The sequence below is a fragment of the Cavia porcellus genome, unplaced genomic scaffold (genome assembly GCF_034190915.1).
Source record: "Cavia porcellus strain 051 isolate PalLab524CR breed Dunkin Hartley unplaced genomic scaffold, mCavPor4.1 scaffold_9, whole genome shotgun sequence".
Classification (NCBI taxonomy): domain Eukaryota; kingdom Metazoa; phylum Chordata; class Mammalia; order Rodentia; family Caviidae; genus Cavia; species Cavia porcellus.
In genome coordinates, this window is record NW_026947492.1 from 62,399,190 (window position 1) to 62,424,866 (window position 25,677).

The 25,677-nt window shown below is 55.0% G+C and overlaps 1 protein-coding gene across 6 annotated transcripts in view; it reads left to right on the forward strand.

The window, feature by feature from the left end:
- Positions 1–25,677, forward strand: part of Arap1 (ArfGAP with RhoGAP domain, ankyrin repeat and PH domain 1) — a 57,234-nt gene that overhangs the window by 23,339 nt on the left and 8,218 nt on the right. For 3 of the 6 annotated variants that reach the window (XM_003463460.5, XM_063256548.1, XM_013145342.3), the window contains 24 exons: positions 7,911–8,059; positions 8,625–8,692; positions 9,394–9,512; positions 9,645–9,794; positions 10,160–10,229; positions 10,521–10,641; positions 11,016–11,218; positions 11,442–11,548; positions 13,486–13,685; positions 15,240–15,325; positions 16,728–16,910; positions 17,931–18,105; positions 19,272–19,406; positions 21,087–21,222; positions 21,455–21,557; positions 22,391–22,586; positions 22,855–22,906; positions 22,983–23,146; positions 23,253–23,465; positions 23,786–23,891; positions 24,265–24,412; positions 24,502–24,588; positions 24,672–24,740; positions 25,008–25,125. In XM_003463460.5, the coding sequence (XP_003463508.1) occupies positions 7,911–8,059; positions 8,625–8,692; positions 9,394–9,512; positions 9,645–9,794; positions 10,160–10,229; positions 10,521–10,641; positions 11,016–11,218; positions 11,442–11,548; positions 13,486–13,685; positions 15,240–15,325; positions 16,728–16,910; positions 17,931–18,105; positions 19,272–19,406; positions 21,087–21,222; positions 21,455–21,557; positions 22,391–22,586; positions 22,855–22,906; positions 22,983–23,146; positions 23,253–23,465; positions 23,786–23,891; positions 24,265–24,412; positions 24,502–24,588; positions 24,672–24,740; positions 25,008–25,125 (3,158 nt within the window). Of the gene's footprint in view, positions 1–1,284; positions 1,647–7,385; positions 7,479–7,910; positions 8,060–8,624; positions 8,693–9,393; positions 9,513–9,644; positions 9,795–10,159; positions 10,230–10,520; positions 10,642–11,015; positions 11,219–11,441; positions 11,549–13,485; positions 13,686–15,239; positions 15,326–16,727; positions 16,911–17,618; positions 17,722–17,930; positions 18,106–19,271; positions 19,407–21,086; positions 21,223–21,454; positions 21,558–22,390; positions 22,587–22,854; positions 22,907–22,982; positions 23,147–23,252; positions 23,466–23,785; positions 23,892–24,264; positions 24,413–24,501; positions 24,589–24,671; positions 24,741–25,007; positions 25,126–25,677 lie in introns of those variants that run through there. The other 3 variants (XM_063256549.1, XM_013145345.3, XM_063256550.1) reach the window with 3 other exon arrangements.

Consider the following 25,677-nt stretch of genomic DNA (forward strand, 5'->3'; position numbering starts at 1 on the left):
ATGTGCACATGTATGTGTACTTGTGTGTACTGCTGCACATGTGTGCATGTATGAGTATATGCCATTATATGTGTTGCATGCGGTCAGCTGTGAGCATGTGTGTGCATGTATATGTTTGCTGCCAAGAGAGGTGAGCTCACTGGAGGGTTGCTCAACCCTGTGAGGGCTGTCAGTTTTGTTTGTTGTTGAATCCCCAACCTTTGCATCAGTGCTGGCTGCCTGACAGATCCTCAGTATTTGTTGTGTGACAGCTATGAGCTTTTGTACTGCCAAGTGCTGCGCCTGTGTGCATGGAAGCATATGTGTGTGTGACTCAGCACCCAGGGAGGCCCTCAGCACACACTGAGCTGTAGGGTTAAAGGGTCCTGAGCTCACCACCCCAAATCCCTCTTCCTCCTCTACCCAACCCATGTCACCCATATGCCTTGGGATCGGAGAGTCCCCAGAAGGAAGAATGAGGTGGGGACAGGATCCTACAAAGCAGGGTACAAGCAAATCAGCAAACCAGCAAGGACAGGGTATCCTCCTTCCTGGCCTGGCAAGATCCCGACTCTCAGCTATGTTCACCCTTATGCCTGGCTTGGGAGGATCCCATTTTACCCCCGGAGTCTATATACTTACTGTTATTTAGCTCCATGATAAGAGAACTTGCTGAGGAGTCCAGAGATGCTGAGTAACCTGCCCAAAGTTAACCAGCCCAGCCAAGAAGAGGCGGGTATTCAGACCTCATCTAGTCTCCTCAGCCCGAAGTGTCCTAGATGGGAACCCTCTGAACTTGCCCGTTTGAGCAGCAGAGAAATCATTTCTGATCCAGAGTTCCAGTGTCACTTCACAGAGCCCCTCCTGATTTGCTCTGAGCCTCACTGTCCTCCTCTGATACTTAGATACTTGGAGATACCTCAAAAAAGGCGATGGCTTCCTCCAAGAGGCAGCTACTAGCTGGAGTCACACCTTAGGGTCAGTCCTGAGCCTTGACTGCCTTTTGCAGCCCAGCCAATCCCTGGTCTTCATGAAGGCTGATCACTAGTTACTGGGGCAGAACCTGCTTGCTTCAAAGAGCTTCTTTCCCAGCCTCTCTGGGCCTCCTTGTGGGGGTGGAAGAGGGAGGAGCCACTGCAAGGGCCGCCAGGGACAATGCTTCCTCTGCCTCCACCCTGTGAGACCTCACGAGACCAGGACACCAGCAGATGCAGATATTGCAGCATTTGGGTCCCGTTTTAGCTTGGGGGTAGGGTGGGGTGTAGCCCAGGGGCGGGGAGGAAGTATCTGCCCCAGGGGATTCTGGGTTACTTTTCTCTCTTTCTGTGTTTTCAGGAAGTGTATATGTTGGCTGGGGCTACAGGGGGTGGGGAAGCAGAGAGCAGGAAGCAGGAGAGACCAGAGCTGGACACACACAGACTAACTCACTCTTCCGAGGAGGAGGATTCACAGTTATATTCAGAAACACACACACTCAGAGCACTGATTTGAAAACACGCAAGAGATACAGATCACAAGTGTGCAGGGCTTAGCTGGGCCCACGCACCTCTCAGGGAACAGGACTGCCTGCCCAGGTGTGCAGGGGCAGGCCCACTCTTGCACACACAGAGCCCACCTGGCGGGAGCCTCAGGAGTCCTTGGGCCCAGGACCCAGCCGGCCTCTGAGGGTGAGCGTGGGGCGGCCGTGGCTAAGCTGCCGGGCGGGTGGGAGGAGGGCTGGGGGCCTCAAAGGGCAGGAGTCCCTGTCCCTGTACAACTGGCTGCTACCTCTTTGCTTTTCTCTGGGGTGTTTTGCTCCCTCTTCTTTATGCTCTAAGCATTTTCAGTTTTGCTACACTTTTGTTTTTTCCCCTGATTTTTCTTTTGCTCCTCTCTTCTCCTTCTCACCTGGGCTTTTGGGTCTCCGTCTCCCTGTATGCCCCCCACCCTGAGCCATCAGGAGCCCATGGCACTTAGTTTCTGGACATTTCCTAACAATGCCTACAGACTGTTTCCCTTCAGGACTCTGGCACTGTCTCCATTTTTGGTGTCTGCTTCTGGCAGCCTGCTGCCCTCTGGCCAGTCCCTTGGGGCAGCTTGGGTTGGCTTATCTTCCTGTCAAGTTCCCGGTTGTTGTGGTTCTGAACCGTCTCAGACCAAGTCCAGGGTGACAGGGAGATGTGCATAGGGATGGTACTTGGTGGCAGTGGTCCCTTCCCTTCCTGTCTAGGGCTGGCCTCACCCACCCCAGTTTTCATGGATCACTAAAGAATCTAGTGATCTTTGGTTACTGAGGCCATAGAGTGGCCTCTAACTTGTGCTAGGTACCCAGGATAAGGAGAGGAGCTCAGTGCTGTCTGTGAGCTCCCTTCTGGAGCCAACCAGGGCCAGGGCTGCCTCCTGCCCACTGCAGCCTGCAGGAAAGTTCAGCATGGGGCTGGCTGCAGGAGCCATGGGTGGCCTAATGGGCAATGCAAGCTTAGAGGAGGGAGCAGTGGGCGGATTTCCTGGAGGAGAAGGTGGAATGTCCTGAGCATAAGGGAGTTGATGGTATCCAGTCATTTAATGCCAAAAACAGCACAATGGGAGTTTAGCAGTAGTTCTATTTTTGCTTTTTTGTTGTTTTACTTTTTGTGTTTTGAGATAGAATCTTGCGTTGTAGTTCAGGCTGGCATTGAGCTCACTATGTATCCCAGGCTGGCCTTGAAATCACAGCAGTTCTGCCTCAGCCTCGCAAGTGGTAGGACAGATTACAGCTGTGCACTATCCCATCCAGCTAGGAAGTAGTTTTTGTCCTGCTGAAGCTGCTGGTGTCTTGGCTGCGAGGTTTAAGTTAATGGTGTAGGTTAGCGTAGTTAGGATGCAGTGTCTAGAGAGGCTTCCATAATCAGGATGCTAGGAGGGAGGTGGTTATTCATTCATTCAGGACACTGGCTGAAGTTCCCTCTGTGCAGAGTGACTTGGAGGTCTGCAAAAGAGACTGCACTCATCTGTTCTAGCAGGTGAGACCCCAGAAAGGGCTTTCCAGGCTGTAGCCCAGGCAGCTGTGAGCGGGATGGAACCAGGAGGCTGTTGGCACAGTTCGTGGTGAGGAGAAAGGGAAGAAGCGGTGTGGAGGAAGCAGCAGGCACAGGATTGGCCTGGTTGCTGAGGAGGCCAGGGTGTGAATGAGGAAGTGGACAGCTGGGAAAGTTTGCCTCTGTGGAAAGGGGAGAGAGGGAAGGAGATGGACGTGCTCAGGTCACTGGGTGCAGCCTCAGCTCTGAGCCTCCTAAGAGTCCAGGAGCTGGGATTGGCCAAGGTCCCTTCAAGGCCCATGAGACTTCTTAGGGCATAGGTCCTGGCTCAAGGATGGGGTCCTTGATCTTCTGAGGTTGTGTCAGTGAACCAGATACTTGCAGACACAATTGTACTGAGTGATCAGAGACCTGGAGTCTGGGGGAGCCCCATGGAGACCCCAAACCATCCTGAAGTACGAGAGGAGGTCCACAGTAAAGAGAGAGAATTATGTGCCCTATGCCCTTTGAGGGAAAGGTAGGCAAATGGCCAGACAGAAACGGTGACCTAGGTGAAAGGAGCAGTGTGTGAGCATAGTCCTTACGTTCACATGTGTTGGACAGGGCTGAGTCAAGGAGGGCTGGAATGGGGGCAGCGGAAGTCCAGGACCAGCCTCCAGCGCTCCGCTGTGTTCCCTGCCGGAGGTGGGGGAGAAAGAGGGATCCCAAGGGAGGCAGGGCGGCTGGAGTAGGAGGCTGGGGAATGGCTTTCTGGCCAGCCTGTGTGGCCACAAATAGGCTGCAAAAGCACCAGCTGTGCTGGTGATGTGTGGCAGTGCCTCTCTCTTACTGAACTATCAGTGAGCCTGGAGGAGGTCAGAGGGAAAGCTGAGGTGAACTGAACAACTCAATAACTCAAGGTCACAAACATGACGGTTGAGCAGGGACTCCCACAGGGTTTGCCTGGCTCTGAACCCTTGTGGCTTAGTTGTAGTGAATATAAATATAGTTTGTTTGTTTGTAACACATCCTCTTTGTGCCTATTGTCTTGACCTGGTTATTTCTTTTAACTCAGAAATGTGTCCACATTTCTGATTCTCTGTTTAATGATGCCCATTCCTTTTTTGTGTTTTGCTTTTGAGAAGGTCTTGCTGTGTAGTTCAGGCTGGCCTTGAGCTAGCAGCAATCTTTCTGCCTCAGCCTCCTGAGTGTTGGGGTTATAGGTGTATACCGCCATAGCTGACTCTGTTACCCATTCTGATCTGGGACCCTCATATGTCCCCAGCCCCATGTATACATAAAGTCAGCTGAGTATTTTCCCTTATCTAGTAACTCAGACTTCTCAGGCTGCGGGCTCCAGCCCAGTGTGCCCAGCCCTGCGCAGGCATCACAGGGAAAGCCGACGGGCTCATGTGTCTCTTGGCCAAAGGACAAAGGGCTCATTGCTGCTTTTTCTTTTGGCTGAAGATCAAGTGCAGAGGAGAAGGTGCTGAGGGAGCAGGGGAGCCAGATGTCTGGGGCGTGGGGAGTAGCTCTGCTGCCATGGAGAGGTCCATTGAGCTGCGTTGGAGGACAGGTGGGATTCTGAGTGTGGAGATGGCTGGGAGAGCGCACCGGGAGGGGGAAACAAGTGTAAACAAAGGCTTGAGGTGGGACCTTTGCACTTTTGCTCAGGGATGGGCCTGGGCCAGGGGGCAGCATCCAGCTGGCCTCATTTGGACTGGACTGGAGCTGGCACTGTCCTAAGAGATGGACACTGAAGGCTGCAGGAGGGGCACCCCACAGGCTCTGTTCTCGGTAGGACGACACTGCCCCTTCTCTTGGGGTTTTCCCACATGATGTGCCTTCCGGACCACTTCTCCTTTCCTGGGCCCAGCCCTGACTCAGCAGGCCCTGATTTCCCTGCCATGAGCAGGCAGGCAGGGATAGCTAGGAAGCTCCCTGGAGGAGGCAGCCAGTGTAGGGGCTGGAGGCTCACAAGGGCCTCCTTTTTTCCCCTCCCTGGGGAAGCTCTGTTGGGAGAGAAGCCTTTGCCTCCGCTCCCCCTGCCTTCTTGCTGTAGTCACAGTGGTGGCCATCAGACTGGCGACCTTGTTCCCCTTGGACAGAGCTGTGGTACAAGACTGCTAGGATTCAAGTTCCAGCTATAGGAGCAAGGATAGATTACTTAGCATCTCTGTGCCTTAGTTTTCTCTTCTATAAAGTGGGACAATGGTCTTGCCTTACAGAGCCCTTGTAATAAATAAATCCATGTGAAGCATTTAGAGAGAATTTAGGGGCATTACATATGTTGACACACACACAATTAATCAGAATGAATTAATCCAAAAATTCATTCATTTATGGAAGCCCCTGCTAGGGATTGGAGAGTGAAAGATGTGGGAACCCAACTGTAGGGTGATAGGCTTCAGGGTTAGTAGACCCCTTGCCTATGGTTAGGGCAGTGGTGTAGGGGCCTGGGTGCCTGAGGAAGTTGGGCTGATGCTGCTTGGACCCCAGGGATGAAGAGCAGGTGGGTAGTCTGGCTCTGTTACCTCCATCTTCCTTTCAGCCCTGGTCCAGACCTGGGGTAGTGTGGGGGGCCAGGCCCATTGTGCTCTGCATGGCATTGGAGGGAGGGAGCCTTTCTCCACCTGCTGTGGACCAGTCCACCTGGCTCTGGCCCCATAGCTTGTAGTTCTGCGCCAAGCTGACCATGGGCCAGGCCTCCACTGCTGCTGTCTCCTGTGTCCTGGAAGGCAGCAGTGTGATGGATGAGTTTGCCTGTCAGGATGTCTCTGAAGACACGGCCCCAGCAGGGGCCAACCCCTTGGTCACACTCTCGGGTTGGTGGGCACTCACTTGAGCATTTGGTCATCATTCACCCTTTCATTTGCTTCTCTCCAACCCTAATGGTCAATTAGTTGCCTACCCACAGAGCAGTTACCTGTCCATCCACTCACCTGTCCAACGGTCTCTTGTGTGGACACAGCCGGGCCCTGCCCTGGCCTGAGATGGCAAATCAGATGCTGCCCCTGCCCTAAAGGCACACAGGGTAGAATGGGGGAGACAGCCTGGTACAGTGCCTACCAGATCTTCCTAGGTCTGTCAAGATCACCATGGGGCCTTTGGCATCAGATTCCTGAGGGACAGAGGGGTAGGGAGTTCTTTGCCACTGGGGCAACAGAATGTCTTCCCTGCGCAGTGATGTGCAACAGGCCACATGGCTGTGCTGGAGCCAGTCTCCATGGCCCTCCAGGTGACAGCTCTGAGGGCCTGAGGATCAGAGTAGACAGGTTGTTCACAGGAACCCATTAAGGCCTAAAAAGCTCTTGTCCCAGATGGACCATTGTCTTTTAATAACCCTACAAGTGTGGCTTCAGGTCCCTGCCTGGAATGTGGCTGTTTACAAGTCACCACACTTGGGGCAGCTGACAGTTTCTCCTGGTCCCAATAAAGTTCCCACGCAGGCCGCTGTTGCCAAGGCCGTGCTTCCTGGAAACATGGCTTCCAGGCCACCCAAGCTTTTGTCCAGGAAGAGCTGAAAGCCATCAGCAGGCCAGACTCCACCCAGAAGGGGAGAGGGCCACGTTCCTTTTGGCGGCAGTGCTAGTGATTTGGCATTAGCACGAGTGCCAGAAGCACAGAGGTGTTGGAGCCAGGTTCAGATCCCAGCTTAGATGCTAGCACAGTACGCCGCAGGAGGGAAGAGACTTTGGCAAGTGTCAGGATGATTTGTGTGCAGCGCTTAGTGCAGAGTGGCAGAGACAGACACCAGGGCAGACTTTGAGGGAAGGAGGATGTAGTCTAGACGCCAAAGATGATAGGACAAGAAGAGGGCCATTGGTAGAAGCAGTAGTGTGAGCGGTGGCTGCAGGCCAACCCTGTCATGTCCTCCCAGCCCTCTTTTGCTGTCGCCATTGTCACACACCTCAGTCATTGCCAGGAACACTGGGCAACACACCAGGCCAAACAAAGTTATCCACTTTGATGCTGCTCCTTGGGCCCTGCAGGACCCTCTAGGGCTCAGCACTTGTCCCAGCTGGGCATTGTGTGCTTATGAGACTTGTCTTGCCTGGGTTAATCCTCCACCTCCCACCTGTGGAAATAGTCTCTCCAACCTCTTCCCCCCAGGACTGGGGATTGATCTCAGGGCCTTTGCACTGAGCTATATCTGCAGTCCTTTTATTTAGTTTTTGTTTGGTGACACAGTGCCACTAAGTTACTAAGTTGCCCATACCGGGCTTGAGTTTAAGATCCTTCTGCCTCAGTCTCCCAGAGTGTAGTAGCCCCCATTTTACAGATTAGGAAACCACGGCTCGGAGGGGGTGAGGCACTTGTCCTAGGACACAGGAGTAAGAGGGTAAGGCGGGTTTCAGATCCATGTCTGTGATGCCACAGCCCTCAGGAGACACTCAGTTGACACAGAGCACTGTGCTTCGACCCACACAGGGTGCCTTGAACCTGGCTCTGGAGGAGCAGAGAGGGGCCCTGAGAGTGTGATGGAGGAGCCAGTATGGTAGGAGATGTGTGTGGTGGGATGAGGTGAGTTTGGGCGGCTCCAGGGTACCCAGGATGGTAGTGAGTATCCAAGTCTGGGCCAGAGAGCTGGTGGCCTTGTTCCAGGAATTGTTTCTGAGGCTGGTCCGTCCCTTCAGCCTTGGTACCCGTTTCAACCCTGCCGATCCCTTCGCCATCAAAGGCATCACCTCCCCCAGGACTCCCTCCCTGACTCTGCATTCTGGTCTTCATTTCTCCTCCAGAATGAGGCTTGGGGTGCATGTGGCTAAAAGCTGGGGCAGTGGGGGAAGGAGTAGTATATTTGGGTCACAGAATCTCAGCTTTCTCTAGGCTTTGGGGCATCAGGAAGGGCTTTAATCAGTGAGGCAGGAGGCTGTGCAAAGAGGATGCCAGGTACGGCTCCGTAGCTGTGTCCTGGCTCTGTTGCTTAGTGATGCTCAACTGTTCTGTCCCCAGCCTTCCCTCCAAGGAGGAGGAGATATTGCTGCCACCACCACTGTCATCCCCTCCCCAGCTAGAGCCCAAGGAGCCATCCACCCTCCCTGGGGGGACATCCTGCACCCCGGAGATCCCTCCGAAGCCTCTCCGTCTGCCCCCAGAGTTTGGTGAGTGCTGCAGGCCAGGATGGGATGGGATGGGCTCCAGGGGGCTCGCCTGTGGATGGGCCCCCAAAGAGCATACAGAGGTCATAGCGCTCTTTCTGCCGCCTGCCGCCAGTCCTCTGTGTGGCCCTAGGCAGGTCCTGAGCATCCTTATCTTCGTTGCCCCAGTGCAGACAGTGCCCCTGCCTGACTGCGCACCAGTAGTGCGGCGCATGGCTGCTCCTAAAAGCCATGGGTCCCGGTCTGGCAGTGGCATCTAGGAGTCATAGTTTGTTGGTCCTGGGGTTGTCTACTTTTCTTGATCATTACTGCCTTTTTTGGATAGTCCCTACCCCTGACCCCCAAATTTGCTGCCTCATCAGGCCTCCCTGTGGTGGCCCTGTCTCTCTGTTGATATAAATAGCACTTCCTGTCCCTGTGCCTTTTTTTGAGAGCCAGGCCACCATGGGGGTGAGAACCTTCATTGGCCTGGGGTTGGCCTTTGTGAAGCCAAGCCGTAGTGTGCTGGGGTCCGGGAGAGGCAGTCTCCTTCCCTGCTACTGAGTGTCTCCCACCCTTCTCTCATCAGATGACTCTGACTACGATGAGGCCCCAGAGCGGGGGCCGAGGGCCCGTCTCAGCGTGATGACCAAGAAGGTAGGACAGGGCAGTGGCTAGGCTTGGACTATCTGCTTGTGATGTAGAGGGAGCATAGTTTCACTGCCTCGCAGACCTCAAAGATCAGCAGACAGAGTGAACACCACTTTCCCCACCACACCGCCTGGGCCTGCAGGGGTTGGGGTCAAGGGTAGTGCCAGAGCTGCGGGCCAGGGATCTGGGGCTCTGATCTGTGACTTCTCTCCCCGGCGTTGGCTGCTTTTGGCTGGATGTGTGTGTCCCTCTCCACCTCTGTGTTTCCGTCTTGAATGACTGTCCCTGTCTTTCTTTCACTTTCTGTGTTCACGTCACTCCCTCTCTGAGCGTTTGACTTGTCTCTGTAACCTGTAGTCTTTCTCTGCTCCTTTCTTTTTCTTTTTTTTGGTACTGGGGACCGAACTCACAACCTTGTACTTGCCAAGCAAGTGCTTATGCTGCTGAGCTAAATCCCTAGCGCTTCCCCTTTATTTTTCAATCTTTATTCTTATCCTAGATCTGTGTCTGCCACTGCTTCTCCTGTCCCTTTGTCCCTGGGTCCTCTGTGGGCTCCGCTGGGGGGAGGGGTAGAATGGGGAAACAGAAGTAAAAATGCTGAGTTGTGGGTCGGGGATGGGTGGACAGAGGTTGGAGTGGCAACCCTGGGCGTGTGATCGGAATTTGAAGGGGAGCATACCACTCAGTGGGCCGGGGGTGGGTTACAGGACCCCCCACTGAGCCGAGTCCCTCGGGCTGTACGCGTGGCCAGTCTGCTGAGTGAGGGGGAGGAACTGTCCGGGGACGACGAGGATGAGGATGACCATGCCTACGAGGATGTCCCCAAGTGAGTGTTTGGTGGTTTCCCTACCCAGCCATCTCTTTTCAAAAGCCCATCCCGTCTTTGATCCTCAAGTCTCCACAGCCCCACCCCGAGGAAACCCTCACCCCTTAGCCCTCCATCTCTGCTCTTTCCTAGTGGTGCATGGCATACCAGCTGCCTGAGCTCACCTCTGCCCGTCCCAGCCCCTGAACCTCTGCTGCACTCCATGGATGATCTGCCTGGGGGCTCTACCCCCGCCACACTGGTTATCAAGGCTGGCTGGCTGTACAAGAACCCGCCGCAGGGGTGAGTGTGACCTCCTGGCTCTCTGCATGGGGGCAGACAGCACTCTAGGACACTGGCGACAAAACCAGAGGGCTTCAAAATCATTCGAGCAATTTGCCCTCCAGACACACTGTAACCACCAGTTATCCCACCAGACTTGTGTTTTATTGTCCTTAGAACTGGGAAGTTCTACTTTGATTTACTTCAGTCACTCTTGTAGGTAAAGTCCGTTTCCCTCAGTGATCTGTGAGATCTTTTCTCTCCTGAACTCAGCTGATCCTAACTTTGTGTGTGGCTTTCAGAGTGATAGGCTGGGGATAATTCTGGAACTTCTCCCATAATCCACAGCCTTTTGCTTTGTGGTTTCTCTGCTTCTGTCTCTTTAGATCTTATATCTATCAGAAACGATGGGTGAGACTGGATGTTGATTACCTGCGATACTTTGACAGTAACAAGGTGAGGCCTACATTAGTCCCTGACTTGACCCTTGCTCCCGCCTGGGCCCAGCCTGAACCCAGACACTGGATAGAGGTGGAGTCCTAACCAGAGCTGCATGTGACTCCTTAACCTGTGTCCCTCCTCGTGGGCGCTCGCACATAGGCAGCTGTGAGTGGAGGCCAGGGTCACACAGGGTGATTCCTGACCTCCTGTCAGGAGACAGGCCTGCAGCCTTTGTTTGGGAGCTGGAGAGGTGATTCTGGGGGCTCCAGTCCAACCCTGAAATGCAGCTCTTTTCCTTTTCTCCAGGACACCTACTCTAAGCGCTTTATTTCTGTCGCCTGCATTTCTCGTGTGGCTGCCATTGGGGACCAGAAGTTCGAAGTGATCACAAACAACCGGACCTTTGCCTTCCGGGCAGAGAGCGATGGTGGGGAGTTCTTGGAGTGGCATGTGTGGGTGGAGAGGGAGAGGAGTCAGGAGTTTTGGCCAGATAAAGGGGGGAATAGAACCAAGGCTAATGTTCGCCCAAGTCACATTCTTGGAGGTGTCATTCCCTTCTGAGGGGGAGACTCTTCCAAGTCCCCATGGCCATTCATACCTGTGATCAGGGAATCAGGCTGGGGCAGGTGAAGTGACTTGGCTGGTGTAAGTGGCACAAGCTGGGCCTGGGGACTGAGCTTGTCTAAGTCATAGGAGCCAGGTGGAGTGATGGGTGACCAGAGGCATTTCCTGAGGAGCCTGGGCCCAGCTGACCTGGGAGCTCCCCTCTGGGTCCAGGCTCATTCAGCTTATGTCCCCCAGCGGAGCGGAACGAGTGGGTGCAGTCCTTGCAGCGGGCAGTGGCCGAACAGCATGCCCGGGCCCAGCAGTCTGGCGCTTACCTGGTGGGAGTTCGAAGCTTAGAGCAGCACGACCGCGCCGGCAACCTGGAGCTGCGTGGCTTCAAGAATAAGCTATATGTGGCTGTAGTTGGGGATAAAGTGCAGCTTTATAAGAACCTGGAGGTGAGAAAAAGACTTGGCCAGGTCACTGAACCTCTCCCTGTGCCATGCCTGCCCGGGACCTGAGCCAGCCCCTTTGCTCATGCACGGATTCCTGAGTCCCCTTTGTCTCCTTCCTAGGTACTTTCTAGTCCTAAAAAGTACCACCTTCCCTTCTCTCCCTGTTCCTGGGCCTTACACCCTGCCCCCCAAACCTTGCCCTCATCCCTTCCTGCCTGCCTGCCAGGAATACCACATGGGCATCGGCATCACCTTCATCGACATGAGTGTGGGCAACGTGAAGGAAGCTGACCGGCGCAGCTTCGACCTCACCACGCCCTACCGCATCTTCAGGTGAGCCCTCCCGCCCTCAGCTCTGCTTGCCTGCATCCTCTTCCCTCCAGGTGTTTTCCTCTTGCAGAATGGGGATAGTGTCCTTCCCTTCTCAGCCCTGTCCCACCCAGATAGGTCCTTGATCTTCACCCCTTAATCTACTCTAGCCTCTTCCTCTAAGAAGTCTCAGTCCACTCCCACTCCCTCTGGCATTCCTGGCCCATGCGCTGCTCCAGGATGCCTCTCCTGGCTTTGCACGCTTGCCTTGCTCCCTGCATAGTGCTCTTGGATGCTTCCTTGTCTCCAGGGCAGCTTCTGCTCTGGAGCCTGTCCTGAGTGCTTCTTTCTGCGCCTCAGTGTCCCTCTCTGTTCCCTGCTCTCTCCTTGGGCAGCCTCACCAACCCCCAACTATCCCCCACCACCTCTCCGTGCTGTGCATGGCTTTCAATCCTGGGCCCGCCTCTAACTGGCTGTGTGACCTGGGAGGCCACTGTCCTCTTGACCTGGGGAACTGAGGACTCGGACACCATGTGGCTCCATAATACTGGCCTCACCACCACCACCTCTTCCCTGAGCTTAGCGGGATGCCTGATGCACTTTCTGAGTACAAGGCCTACTGCTTGATGTCTCTTCACACACCTCTTCCTGCAGCTTCCCCTGCTCTGCCTAGGGCCGCTTCACACCCTGTACAAACCATCACCACCCCACTGCTCCCACCTCTATCTCTTCCCATCCCTCTGCCCAAGCTGTCCTGGCCCGGGTGCCCACCACCTTATCCTTTGGCTATGTATCCAAGCCTCTGTGTTCCACCTGACAGCAGAAGCGTACATTTTTATGTTGATAGCTAAGTTTGTATTTGTTTGCTTATTGCATTTAAAGTACTCTAATGGCATCTTAGCCAGACATTTGTTGCCATAATCCTTACCTGCCACACAACTCTAGCTTTTACCTGCGGAATTTCTCTCTGCATCTGGTCCACAGAGGCCTGTCCACCCCTCTGGTTGCTTACTGCCACCAGGCTGAACTGATTTTTGGTACCAAGGCCACCACCACCCTGGTACACTGCCGTTGCCATAGGCTGCCAGTGCTCATCTCAGTCTTTGGTGGCTTTGCAGATTGCACATGCCAGGCTGCCATGGGTGAGGTGGTGCACAACCCCTCTCCTAAAGTGGTTCTAAGGCCCATTACCCCTAGCGTTGACTGAGATAGTGGCCTTGGGTTTTGGGTGGTGTAGACTCTAGTCCTTTGTGGCTTGGAGGTGGTAGAGAAAGAGCAAGGAGGGGAGGCTGTGTGTGTGTGTGTGTGCGTGTGTGTGTGTGTGCGTGTGTGTGTGTGTGTGTGTGTGTGATCTGTGTATTGTCCAGCCAGGGCTCCTCACCCCAAAAAGCAGGGAGCACTAAGGCTGGGCTCAGGTGTCTGTGTTGGTGGAATTCTTTGTGGTCTGGGGTCATGGGGATGGGATAGGAAGGAGGCCGAGGACGCCAGTGGTAGAGGGGTCTTTGTGCCCTCTCCTGCTTCTCCTCTAAACCCTCTCCAGGGTGCTCCATTGTCTCAGGGTGCTCTTTGACCTCTGCCTGGCCGAGGACAATCCCTGTCCATCTCCTAGCCTCTTCTCTGCCAGCCTGCCCTCCTGCTCATAGGTCCTGGGATGCCTGTGTACCATTCTGCCTCTGCACATGGCGGTCTCTGTCTGGAACACCCATACACCCTTCACCTGGGACAGCCCTGCTACCTATCAGGCATCCTTTCCAACACCCGTGGTCAGGCAGGGTCTCCCTGGGCTTCCCACCCCCATATGTCTCTCAGGCTTGTAGTATCTTTGCCTTAGATCCAGGATGCCTCCCTCTTCTGATGAGGAGCTTCTAGTGCCTTGTCCACCTACTTTACGCTGTGTTCCTGGTGCTGCCCCAAGTCCCTGTAAACCCCTTCCACCAGCCCCCCTACTCCTTTATCCCCAGCTTCTCGGCTGACTCGGAGCTCGAGAAGGAGCAGTGGCTGGAGGCCATGCAGGGAGCCATTGCTGAGGCGCTGTCCACCTCGGAGGTGGCTGAACGCATCTGGGCGGCAGTCCCCAACAAGTTCTGTGCTGACTGTGGGGCTGCCCAGCCTGACTGGGCCTCCATCAACCTCTGCATCGTCATCTGCAAGCGCTGTGCAGGTACGTGTGCGCTGGGGGCACCTGGCAGAGCAGAAGGGCAACTGGCCTGTGTGACAGGTGGGGAGCCACTGTTCATGAGGTTGCTTGTGTGTACCGAGCTGTTCCTGTGCCATCATCCTTCACTATAAAGCCAGATTTCCATTTGCACACTGTGGGTGAGGATACAGGCATGGAGAAGGAAAATGGGTTGTTCAGTGTCATCTGGCAAGTGAGTGAATCTGGACTGAAGCCCAGGTCTTTGGGCTCTGGTGTCTCTGTTGCATCAGGAGAGTTGAGGCAGGCCAGACTGGCCAGGGCTTTTGTCCAGAGGGAGATGGGAGACAGGGGACCCAGGAACATAGATTTGTAGGTCTGACTCTGTCTGTTGGGTAGAAGTTGAGTTTGGAGACCAATGCAGGATCCAGGAGGGAGGGGAGGAGGAGGCCATATGCAACATGAGGGTTTTATGGGATTTATGGTGTGAAAGTCTTCCTGTTTTTTTTTTTTTATTGGTACCGGGGATCGAACTCAAGACTGCCTGCTTGCAAGGCAGGTTCTTATGCCGCTGAGCTAAATCCCCAGCCCAAATGGTGTGAAAGTCTTAATGAGCAATTGGGTGAGAATGATGACAGTGAAAAAGCAGGGACCCCAAGGTGCACTCATCTATTCCTCCATATGTCAGACACTGTGCTACATGCTAGGGATTGGGCCCTCATGGCGGTGCCTATGTGATGACTGAGAGTAGGAATCCTCTAAAGTGGGGAAACTGACAAGCTCAGGAAGGATCTCAAAGCCTGTGGGATTTCTAGAGCAAATGTCTAGGGGCCTTGGGGATGAGGTCTGGTCATATGTAAGTGATGAACCAGGAGGGAATAAGATGCCCCGAGGGAGGATACACAGGGAGGCGGCTAAGCTAGAACCATCCTGCCAGCAGGCACTTCTGGTGCCCCTTCACCATCCTCCCTGCTCCAGGGGTCCCTTGTGGGGCCTGTAGCTGGCTCCCTCAGCCAACTCCTCCTTCACCCGTTGTTCTACTGAGATTTATTAGGTGCCCACTGTGTGCCAGGCTTTGTTCTGGGCACTGAGGATAGAGCCCTGAAATAGACAGGCAAGGTTTCCACTCGTGTGCAGCTGACATTCAGTGGGGGATGCAGATTGCATGCTAACTACTAGAAGTCCGGGGCCTGCCAAGTGTTAGAGAACGAGCTGTTTGTCTGGAAAGCCTCTCTGAGGAGGTGACATGTCAGCTAGGATCTGAGTGACAGGGCGGAGCAGCTGTTGGGAGACGGGGAAGAGAATCCAAGTAGGAAGCTGGGGTTGGAGGAAAATCAGGTAAGGAATTGAGATCTAATTCTGGCTGGAAATGGCCTTGGATGGCCACAGGGAGGCAATGTGGTGTAGGGGCTGCTGCAGAAGCCTAAGTGAGGGTGGTGGGGCTCAGAGTTCTGATATGGGGCACAGGGGTGTGTAGCTATATTCCAGAATTGTGCCAGAGGAGGGGCTGGTACTTGTGGTGCTGGGCACTGGGGGCGGGGAGTGAGGGCTCATGTGAAGGGGTCACCCCTCTGCCTACAGGGGAGCATCGTGGCCTGGGCGCTGGCATCTCCAAGGTGCGGAGCCTGAAGATGGACAGGAAAGTGTGGACAGAAACCCTCATCGAGGTGAGAATGCCCCTGCTTACCATTATTGCTTAGATTTATCCTCAGCTACTGCTTAGGATGTTCCTCTCTCCTCCCACATCCCCCTTGGAGCTGAAGAGACCTTTGTGATAATCTAATGGGTGGGGATTTTGGAAAAGCTGGCTTTTTGGCAAAATCAACAAACTGGCTAGTGAGCTAAGAATGTATTTTTTAAAATGGTTTTAAAGGATTGAGAAAAAAAGATGTAACAGACTCAATGTTTTCTGTAAAGCATATACTCTTTACTATTTGTCCTTTTAGAGACTTTGCCTACCCCTGATCTTGTTTACCTGTTGTCCCATTATAAGGATGATGAAACTGAGTTCCTGCACAGGGTTATAGTCTGCCTGAGATTACCCTATAAATCCATGTTGATCATCCAATCCTGTCCCTTTCTTTCCCACTTCCTGACTGACCCAGGTCTTCTCAGAGCCTCTTCCCCTTCATTTCATCTGAGTTCACAAGACCAGTGTGTACATTTTGTGACACACATATGCATGTGCATTCATTCTTACTTGTGGACTTGAATTTCCTTGGCACCTATATCTGGGGGACTTGGAGTAGAGAACCTTTAGCAGGAGGCTGGACCTTGGGTCTTACCACACAGGGTATTCCTGACAGCCCTAGCCGAGCTGCGTGTCACATTCATTTAAGTCTGCACTGTGTGTTTGGCAATAAAGTGATAAGGGTTCTGCATTTGTTAATTGACTTTGGAAATAATCCTGTGGTTTAGGATTAGAGTACCCAATGTACAGATGAGGACATTGAGTCCCAGGGAGGGAAAATAACTTGCTAAAGCCACAGAATGAGTCATTAGTAGCATGGACTGTTTCTGCTTTGTTGTCTCCTGTGACTCTATCATCCCACAAAGAAGGGGGGATGGGGAGCCTTGGAAATGGCTATGGAAGGAGTACTGAGCAGAAGAAAAGAAACTAGTTCACCGTGTGCTGGATTCCTGCATTCTTCTAGGGTTTGCTTTCACCTCTGTTGTTGAAGGTGTCAGAGGGTGTGTCAGAGACAGAAGATGTTTCCAAACTTCCTGCCCTTCTCACTGGCTGACCATTTAGACACAGCCTCCAGCTGTGACAGCCTCAGGAATGCAGAGTTCCAGATGTGGGGCTGGGTGGGGCAATGGCAGAGCCCCCAAGGACCTGACACCAAGCTAGTGGCGTCTACCTTCAGACTGTCTGCTTTTGTCCTGTTGCAGCTAAAGAGCTGGGCCCAGAGCCCAGGACCAGTGAGGCTAGCAGTCATGGCCCCCAGCAGGCTGCACTGCCCTCACCTTACCTGCTGGGAAATGGGTGATCGGCCTGGTTCTCCAGGTCCCTTGTTTGAGAACTTCTGGCTGTCAGCTGTCCTCTCTGACTCTCGCCCGCACCTGCAGCTCTTCTTACAGCTGGGCAATGGTGCTGGGAACCGCTTCTGGGCAGCCAACGTGCCCCCCAGTGAGGCCCTGCAGCCCAGCAGCAGCCCTGGAGCGCGGCGGCACCACCTGGAGGCCAAGTATAGGGAGGGCAAGTACCGGCGCTACCACCCGCTCTTTGGCAACCAGGAGGAGCTGAACAAGGTCAGCACTGCGCGTCTGGGACCTGTGAGGCCCCCCCCTTGTCCCCACATTGTCTGGGCCCTCTTGTGACTGCCCCCTTTCTTCCTGCTGCCCTGGCTCAGCCCAGCTCCTCTACCAGCTCAGAGCTGGCACACAGGGAAACTGAGGCCTACAATGTCCTGCCTAGGGAAAGTTAGGGCAATGCAGGGAGGAGCCAGGCCTGACCTTGGGCCAGGGCCACGTCCCCAGCATCTGTCTGCCTCCCTCCTGATTCCTCTGTCTCCCGCACCCCGTCCTGTTCCTTCTGAATCCTGCCAAAAGGAGTGAACTTGACAGGGATGCTATTTCCTGTCAGGCTCATGAAAAACAGCTGGACTGCTCTGACCCACCCCTATCCACACCCCATTCAAGAGGAGGCCCCATATGGGCCCCAGTCCCTCACAGGCTGGAGCCAAGTCTTGGGCCCTAATCTCATTCAGCTTGAGTGGGAGAAAGCGTGCTCTGAGGCAGGGGGATGCTGTTTGTGACCTCTGGTTGGCCCTCAGCCCCTCCCTCAAATAGCCCTGTTCTGGCAGCTCCATCTGGCTCTAGAAGCCCAGTAGGAGCCAGGCCTCCACCTCCCAGAGACCCAGGCATCCTGCCCCAGCCCAGCCCAGTCTGGCCTGCAAGCCAGGAGGGCGACAGCTCCCATTGGTTGGGAGGGCCAGGCAGGCGGTGAGGAATTTCAATGTGGGAGGAATCAGCTACAGAGTCCCCTCTGCCCCTCTGCAAGGCAGAGGGAGCTTGAGATCCTCCAGGGCCTGTAGGCTGACCAGCAGCTCTGTGAGCAGGGGTGAGGTCTGGGGAGCTGGGAGCCCTCTTGGTTCTGTGAGGTGTTCCTTGCACATCCTCCCTCCTCTGGCCTTTTTTCTGTTCTTTCTTCCCTCTCTGTTCTCTTTGTGGGTCACCCCAGACCTGGGTGACACCTTCCTTGCCTCCCCTATGCCCCTGTTCCTGCTGGCCCCTGTCTGCTTGGGCTGACCGTCCCTTCCCTTCTTCTAGGCGCTGTGTGCTGCAGTCACAACCACAGACCTGGCTGAGACCCAGGCTCTCCTGGGCTGTGGGGCTGGGGTCAACTGCTTCTCAGGGGACCCTGAAGCCCCCACACCCCTGGCTCTTGCTGAGCAGGCTGGGCAGACACTGCAGATGGAATTCCTTCGAAACAACCAAACCACAGGTGAGTAGCCAGTGGGACTGTCCCCGTCAAGGATAGGGTCTCTGCTGATAGTCTCGTCCTTTGGTTGGGTTGAGGGGCAGGTAGGGGTCCCCCAGGAACTGTGCAGCACCCTGGGAGGTTTGACTTACAGGCCACTTCCAAGCTGGGATTACAGCTCCTTGAGACGCCCTGGGGCAGCAGTGTGTAATGTGGAGTGAGTTTGGGTGTCAGTGTATTGTGTGCTTCCTATGTGTATCTGTGTCCCCTCTCTGTGACTTTGTGTTTATGTCTCTTCCTGACTGTGGGTCTGTCAGGGTGGCATTTGTGTGCCAGGGTCTGGGTACCCTGGAGATGCTCTTTGTGTTTCTTTGAATCAAGGGCGCTGAGGGCCTGGGGGGTTGTGTATATGCTGTGTGTTTGTGCTGCTGTGTGGAGCGGTGTTGCCTTTCTCCATGCGTGTGAGCTACCACAGCAGCCCTGTCCGTTGCTCTGTCTGGGTGGAGTCCTATCACAGATCTGGGTTAGGTCCCATTCAGCTCCTACTCTTTCAGTGGATGAGAAGAGAGTGGTGGAGGTGACTGGTGCTGGTCATGGCCTCTGTGTGGCCTCTGGGGTCACATCCCAAGGCTGAGGGTGGAGCTCAGTGGCACGGGCTCTGGGCTTGGGGCCACAGGTGGGTGGTGTGCTGGGCCGGAGAGAGCCCAGGTGTCTAGGCAGGCACAGGAGACTGCCCGGCTGGCTTGGGCTTGGGGCAACCCTCCCCCTAGTTGTTGATTACTGGAAGCAAGGCTGGAGTGAAGTTCCTTTGCTGGCTTCATGTTGTCTGGAACAAACGTCTCTCTAGGGATTGTCATGGAGTTGGCTCCAAGCTGCCCTCATTTTAGTATCCTTGGCCTTGTCCCTCCAACAGGGAGCATGGGGTGAGGTGGGAGTCAGGGGGGCTTTGAGGAAAAGAGGTACTAGACTTGGTCCTTGGCCGTGGAGTTAATTCCCCCAGATGTGCAGAGGTGGAGAAATGGCTCCACAATCTACACAGTAGGAGGGGGAGACTGAGGGTGCCAATTCGGGAGCTGAGAAGCCTGGGCTGGGACTTGAATATGAGCCTGTTACCCTACCCAAGAGGAATTAAGGTGGGGCACCCTCCCAGACAGCTAGCATGACCAGCGTCTCCCACCCCTCTTCCAAAGATGTCCCTCGGGTGGACTCAATGAAGCCCCTAGAAAAGCACTACTCAGTTGTCCTGCCAACTGTCAGCCATAGTGGCTTCCTCTACAAGACTGCTTCCGCCGGCAAGCTGCTGCAGGACCGCCGGGCCAGGGAAGGTGAGTGCCGTGCCGTGCCCTGCCCAGCCCATGGCATTCTGGCGCTGCTCAGGACCAGGGAAGCCAGGGCTGGCTGGGCTGGGGCCCGTGAGATGTCAAGAGGGACTGTGGCAGAGCCACGTGGGAGGTTTTCTGGATGTGGTCTCTGATAATACAGTAGGTTTTACTAGATGGGCCTGTGGCAGCAGGGCTAAGGTCAGCACTGCAGAGCAGGCTGCTCACTGCCAGTTTCCTTGAAATTAAAGAAGTCTGTCCTGGGCTCCTGATGGGTGTGGCCCTGTGCTGCATCATCGGGTTCACAGCTTGTGGATGGTAGGAACTTTGAGGAATGAATTTGAAGTTGCCACCCTCTCCGATGTCTGCTTTCCATTCTGTCCCAGACTCTTGCTACAATGCAGTATTCCTTACTGGATCTCACCAGAGCCCCAAAGTTGGCTGCCCTGTCCCTTACTCTCCTCCTTTCTCTGTGGCCCAGTCTGTCCCCTACCCTCTTAGTCTGGTCCCCTTACTGTTTTGTAGCCATACCAGTTTCACGCCCACTTCACAGTGACCATTCCTTCTGCCTCAAATGCTTTTCCCAAATGTCTGTAGGGAAGCTCTCTATTTAAATGTCACTTCTGCAGAGGTGCTCTTGACCCTCTTATCCAGAACAGTGCGTCCCATCTCTCTCCCCTGATCCCCCTGTAGCTCTAGTGCCTGGGAAGTACTCAGCACCCAGCGGGCACTTGGCACATGTCTGCAGAATGAAGGGAGCCTGAGGAGCAGCTGATGTTTCTGGAGGGAGCACATCCCGAGGGACAGGCTTGGGGACACCTCACACTTAGAGGGCAGATGTCAGGCCCTGGTAAACATGACAGGCTGCGGTGGGAACACGGGTCACTCGCTGCACACTGCACCCCTCAGCAACTCCTGATTGAAGCCCTGGGACTGAGCTGTCCTGCTCCCAGAGGCTTCTTTGGAACTCCGCTGTTCACAACCTTCCTGCCTCAGGTCTGAATGTCATTTATGTAACTGCTTGAGTCATCCTTTTTGTCCTGGGTGCCAGGAAGCTCTGAGCCACTGAGAAGTTCAGTGCTGTCAGCTACACACATCTGAATGGCCTTGATGTTCTGTTTGTTCAGCTACCTTTCCTGGTCCAGATTCCCATATCTATTTCTTTTGTGGGATCTCGCTGGGCTCCTCAGAGCCGTTATAGGAGGAAGCAGGGTATAGATTTATGGGTGGCCCTGCGAAGGAGGGTGGGCGCGGAAGGCATCCTGAGGCCTTCAGCCTGTGGGTGGAGGGAGCAGTGAGTAAGAGCGGGGGTTCAGCAGAGGTAGAGGTGGGCAGAGGCTGATCCTGTAGGACCTTGAATGCCGGGCTGAGGGCCACAGTCCTGAGGATGACAGCAGCCAGAGGATATTTTGAGCAGAAGAAGGGGATGCAGACTGATTTTCCCTAGATCACTCTTGGGTCTCAGAGGATGTCGGGGGACCACTGAAGAGATGATTACAGAGTCTGGGGAGAGGCAGAGGAGTGAGTTGTTCTGGGTGGCAGGCTGCAGAGAGAATGAATTGGGAAACATGAATTAGAATGTAGAGCATGTGGGTAAGGCGGGGTAGGGGCTCAAGGAGGATATAGAGGGGCTTTTCAGGTGGAGGTGGGGCTCCCTTATGGCTCCCCTGCCCGACTTCTCCCTAGAGTTCAGCCGGCGCTGGTGTGTCCTCAGTGATGGGGTCCTGAGCTACTATGAGCATGAGCGGGCAGTGACACCCAACGGCGAGATTCGAACCAGTGAGATTGTGTGCCTGGCAGTGCTTCCTCCAGACTCTCATGGGTGAGCACCAACCTCTCTGACTGGAGAGACAGGGACATGGGCCCAGAGAGAGGCAGGGCTTTCCCAGGGTCACACAGCAAGCTGTACAAACACTGACCAAGGTCTCTGGAGGCTCCAAGCTCCACCACTCTTAGAGGGCTGGGGGTAACAAGAGCTATGTGGAGGGGTTGGAGGACCACAGTGGATGGGCCAGTGGGGTGAGTTGGGTAAGTCCTGGCCTATGTATTTGCAGCTTTGAGCACACCTTTGAGTTGTACACAGAGGGAGAACGGCTGTACCTGTTTGGGCTGGAGAGTGCGGAGCTGGCTCGTGAGTGGGTCAAGTGCATTGCCAAGGTGGGCCTGGGTTAGCAGGGCAGGTATCTGGCAGGCAGGGTGGGACCTCCTGGCAGATCCCATGTGGAACAAGCCTGGGTGAGGAGCAGTGACACAGCCCAGACCTCTCAGGCCTGACACAGTGCAGCCCCCTGAAGGGGAGGTCAGAAGGTTCCCCACACTGAGGAAGAAGGGATGTGGGGCTTGCAGTCTTCTTTGACAATAAGAGACAGTCAGAGCCATCTTAGGATGGACAGTGCTGACTCCAGGGGGGTGAGCTTCTTGTCTGGGGAGGTGTGCAAGCTGTGACTAGAGGGAAGAGACAGGGAGATGACAGAGGAGAGCTCTACCTTGGGGACTAGGGTCAGGTGCCCTGTTGAGCTCCCGTGCAGTGAGACCCTGTGACTCTCTGTCACTCAGTTGTTCAGTGGTCAGTTGCTGTGGTTCCTGAGGATCAGTGTTTGGAGTCCTGGGCACCCAGATGGGCCAGTCTGAGTCCTGGCTCTTCAGGAACTCCCTTGCTCTTGGGGTGGGGGAGACATACAGGGTACAGACAGCGGCAGTGTTGTCAGGGCTATGACAGATGGTCAGAACGCTTTGGCACCAGGGGTGCACAGAGAAGGGACACTTTTCATGGTGTCTGGGAAGGACCAGAGGAGGGCACATCTGAGCAGAGGGGCAGTGGGGCATGAAACTACCGTTTGGGTACAGTGCTGAGTTCTGCCCTGGGGAAGAGAAGGGGAAGCAGCTGAGTAAGGAGAGGGTCCTTGCCATGATCCCCACAAGCTGAGGCACTTGGGGTCCCAGAAAGCAGCTGTTGGCTGATACAGTCTTCGGGTCCTCTCCCCCATCAGGCATTCATGCCTCCCTTGGCTGAGGATCTGCTGGCCCGGGACTTTGAGCGACTTGGGCGCCTACCCTACAAAGCTGGCCTGAGCCTCCAGCGGGCCCAGGAGGGCTGGTTTGCTCTGACCGGCTCTGAGCTCCATGCTGTCTTCCCAGAGGGGCCCTGCGAGGAGCCGCTGCAGCTCCGGAGACTGCAGGAGCTTTGTGCGTGGACCTGGTCCCAGACCCCAACCTCTAAGGCACCCTTATTCCAGCTCTCAGCCCCCAGCCCCTCCCTAGTAGTCTGAACTGCATCCTGGCCTTGCCAGAAGGAGCCAGCCTGTCCTGTGTCCTCTCCTACCCTTAGGGTACATTTCGGTGGTCACTTAGGTTGGTGGGTGGATCCTAGGAGTCTTTCCAGAGAGCCTCAGGAGGGAGCAGGCGGGGTACTGTGAACAAGCTCTGGGCCTCACCCTGACTGGTCCCTTCACAGCCGTCCAGGGGGACAGCGACAACCAGGTGCTGGTGCTGGTGGAGCGAAGGAGGTGAGCTGTGGCCTCCCAGAGGGGCTCTGACAAGCCGGGGAGAGATGGAGAAGTGACTTGAATATCCTTTGTATAGAACACTGTATATCCAGGGGGAACGGCGGCTAGACTTCATGGGTTGGCTGGGGGCCATCCAGAAAGCAGCAGCCAGCTTGGGGGACACCCTGTCTGAGCAGCAGCTTGGGGACTCGGACATCCCAGTGATTGTGTACCGCTGTGTGGACTACATCACGCAGTGCGGTGAGGCCCACACCCTGCCCGTACTACACAGGCCCTGCCCCTTGCAGGAAGCCATCCAAGGCTCAGGATCCTTTTGAAAGTAGCTGTGCACCCTGCCTCTCCCTAGGGCTGACCTCCGAGGGCATCTACCGAAAGTGTGGGCAGACATCAAAGACCCAAAGGCTGCTGGAGAGTCTACGGCAGGATGCTCGCTCTGTGCACCTCAAAGAGGGTGAACAGCATGTCGACGATGTCTCCTCTGCACTCAAACGCTTTCTACGGGACCTGCCAGATGGCCTCTTCACGCGTGCCCAGCGCCTAGCCTGGCTGGAGGCCTCAGGTGGGCCCTGCAGCCTGTGCTCAGTCTTATTAACTTCTGTCTTTGGATCCCCTTCTGGGCCTTCATGCACCTGGACTAGGCATGTTCCTGCAGACAGGCGCAGGCCTGTCTTCCTCTCCTACTTCTCATTCCTCGTGTCACTATGTACAGCCACGGTCCCCTGGGGTTGAGAATTCTTCATCCTCGATGAGTACTGGCTTGCTTTCACTTGGAGGGCACAGGGAGTGTTGTCACCCAGCATGACAGGCAGAGCAGCTGTGGGGTGGGGCTGGAGGGTAGGTGTGGGGGTTTCTGACCTGTGACCCATCTCGCCCACCCAGAGATTGAGGATGAGGAGGAGAAGGTCTCCAGGTACCGAGAGCTCCTGGTGCATCTGCCTCCTGTCAACCGTGCCACGGTGAAGGCCCTTATCAGCCACTTGTACTGGTGAGGGGTGATACTGGTACCAGGCTCTGGAGGGATGGGGTACAGAAGTCTCCTGTTCCCTTTCTGGCTGACTGCCCTACCCTGGGAACCAGGTAGGCCTGGGGAGTAACCTAACACTAACCTCCAGTGTTGGGTTTGTCATCTTACATCCCCAGGGTAGGAAAATAGAAGATTTTTCAGTTTTGGGCCAGGTCTCTCAGCTTCCCAGCCCTCTTCCTCACCAGGACCTGAGACATATCCCTTTAGTTAGGAGCACACTGACTCCGACCTTCCGTGGCCTCTAGTGCTGGTCTTGGACCTGTCACTAGCTAGAAGATAACTGGGAAGCTCTGGGCTGAACTTCTCACTCATGTATTTTTCCTCCCCTCTGTAGTGTCCAGTGCTTCTCAGACACAAACCAGATGAACACACACAACCTGGCTATTGTGTTTGGGCCCACACTCTTCCAGACAGATGGGCAGGACTACAAGGCTGGCCGGGTGGTGGAAGACCTCATTAACCACTATGTGGTGGTGTTCAGTGTGCGTCCCTAGCCGGTGGTCAGGGGAGGGCAGGGCTGAGCCTCTCAGCTGTCAGTGACTTTCTGCCCCTTGCTGTCTCCCCTTCCCAGGTGGATGAGGAGGAGCTGAGAAAGCAGAGGGAGGAGGTCACTGCCATTGTGAAGATGCGAGTGGCTGGCACTGCCAGTGGGACCCAGGTGAAGGATGGGCCTGTGTGGGGGCTGGGGTGGTGGTGGGCACCTGCTCCCAAGACCTACAGCCAAGCTGTGTTTCCCTGCAGCATGCTGGTGACTTCATCTGCACAGTCTACCTGGAAGAGAAGAAGGCAGAAAGTGAACAGCATATCAAGGTGAGGGCTGGGGACCTAGGAGCCGAGAGGCCAGTGGAGTCAGAGTGGGCCAGGGCCCAGATAGCCAGGGGAACAGAGATTGCAGCCTACAGAGAGCCCAGTTGGGGCTGTGTCTGACTGGTTCTGGGCCTATCTTTTCTCCTCATCAGGACCCTCAGAGACATCCGAGGACTCAGAACCTGAGAGGGATGGGCTTGAAATTGCACAGCAAGGTTAGGCAGGGCAGGGCCCACAGTAGGCTGACCTTCTTCTCCTTGGTCATCGCAGATCCCAGCATCCATGACAGCTGAGGAACTTACTCTGGAGATCCTGGACCGCCGCAACGTGGGCATTAGGGAGAAGGACTACTGGACTTGCTTTGAGGTCAATGAGAAGGAGGAAGCTGGTGAGTGACGATCAAGACTGGTGTGAGGCAGGGTGTGGCCTCATCTGGGCTGCAGTCCCAGTGTGTACCCCTTTTCCCCTGCTCTGTGGGGACCATGGTGTGAAAAGGGTTTTGGGTGACACCAGTGACTACTGCATTGATGAGGACTGTGGTCTCTATATAGGATAGTGGTGATGGATAGGGGTTGAGATGATGGCTGTCACATAGCTGATACGGACAGAGAAGGGACAGATGGTGCCATCCATCCCACCATGATGATGTTTTCTTAGCAGTCAGTGAGAGTAGTTTTCATTAAGGAAGTGACACTGTTGAAATCAGCAGTGGAATTGCAGGGTGGGTGACACCGTTCTTGGTGGTGTAGGGTGTGGTGATGACCATGCAGGTACGTTAGTGTGGCGGTGGTGACAGTGGCATGGGTGAGGGTGTTTGTGGTGGTGTTGTGAATGACTGTGACAATAAAGGGGTGAATGACTGTGGCAATAAAGGGGTGGATCAAAGCTTCTTTTGGTGAAGGGGGATCTTGTTATGCATGGAGGTGAAAGCTGATCTTGG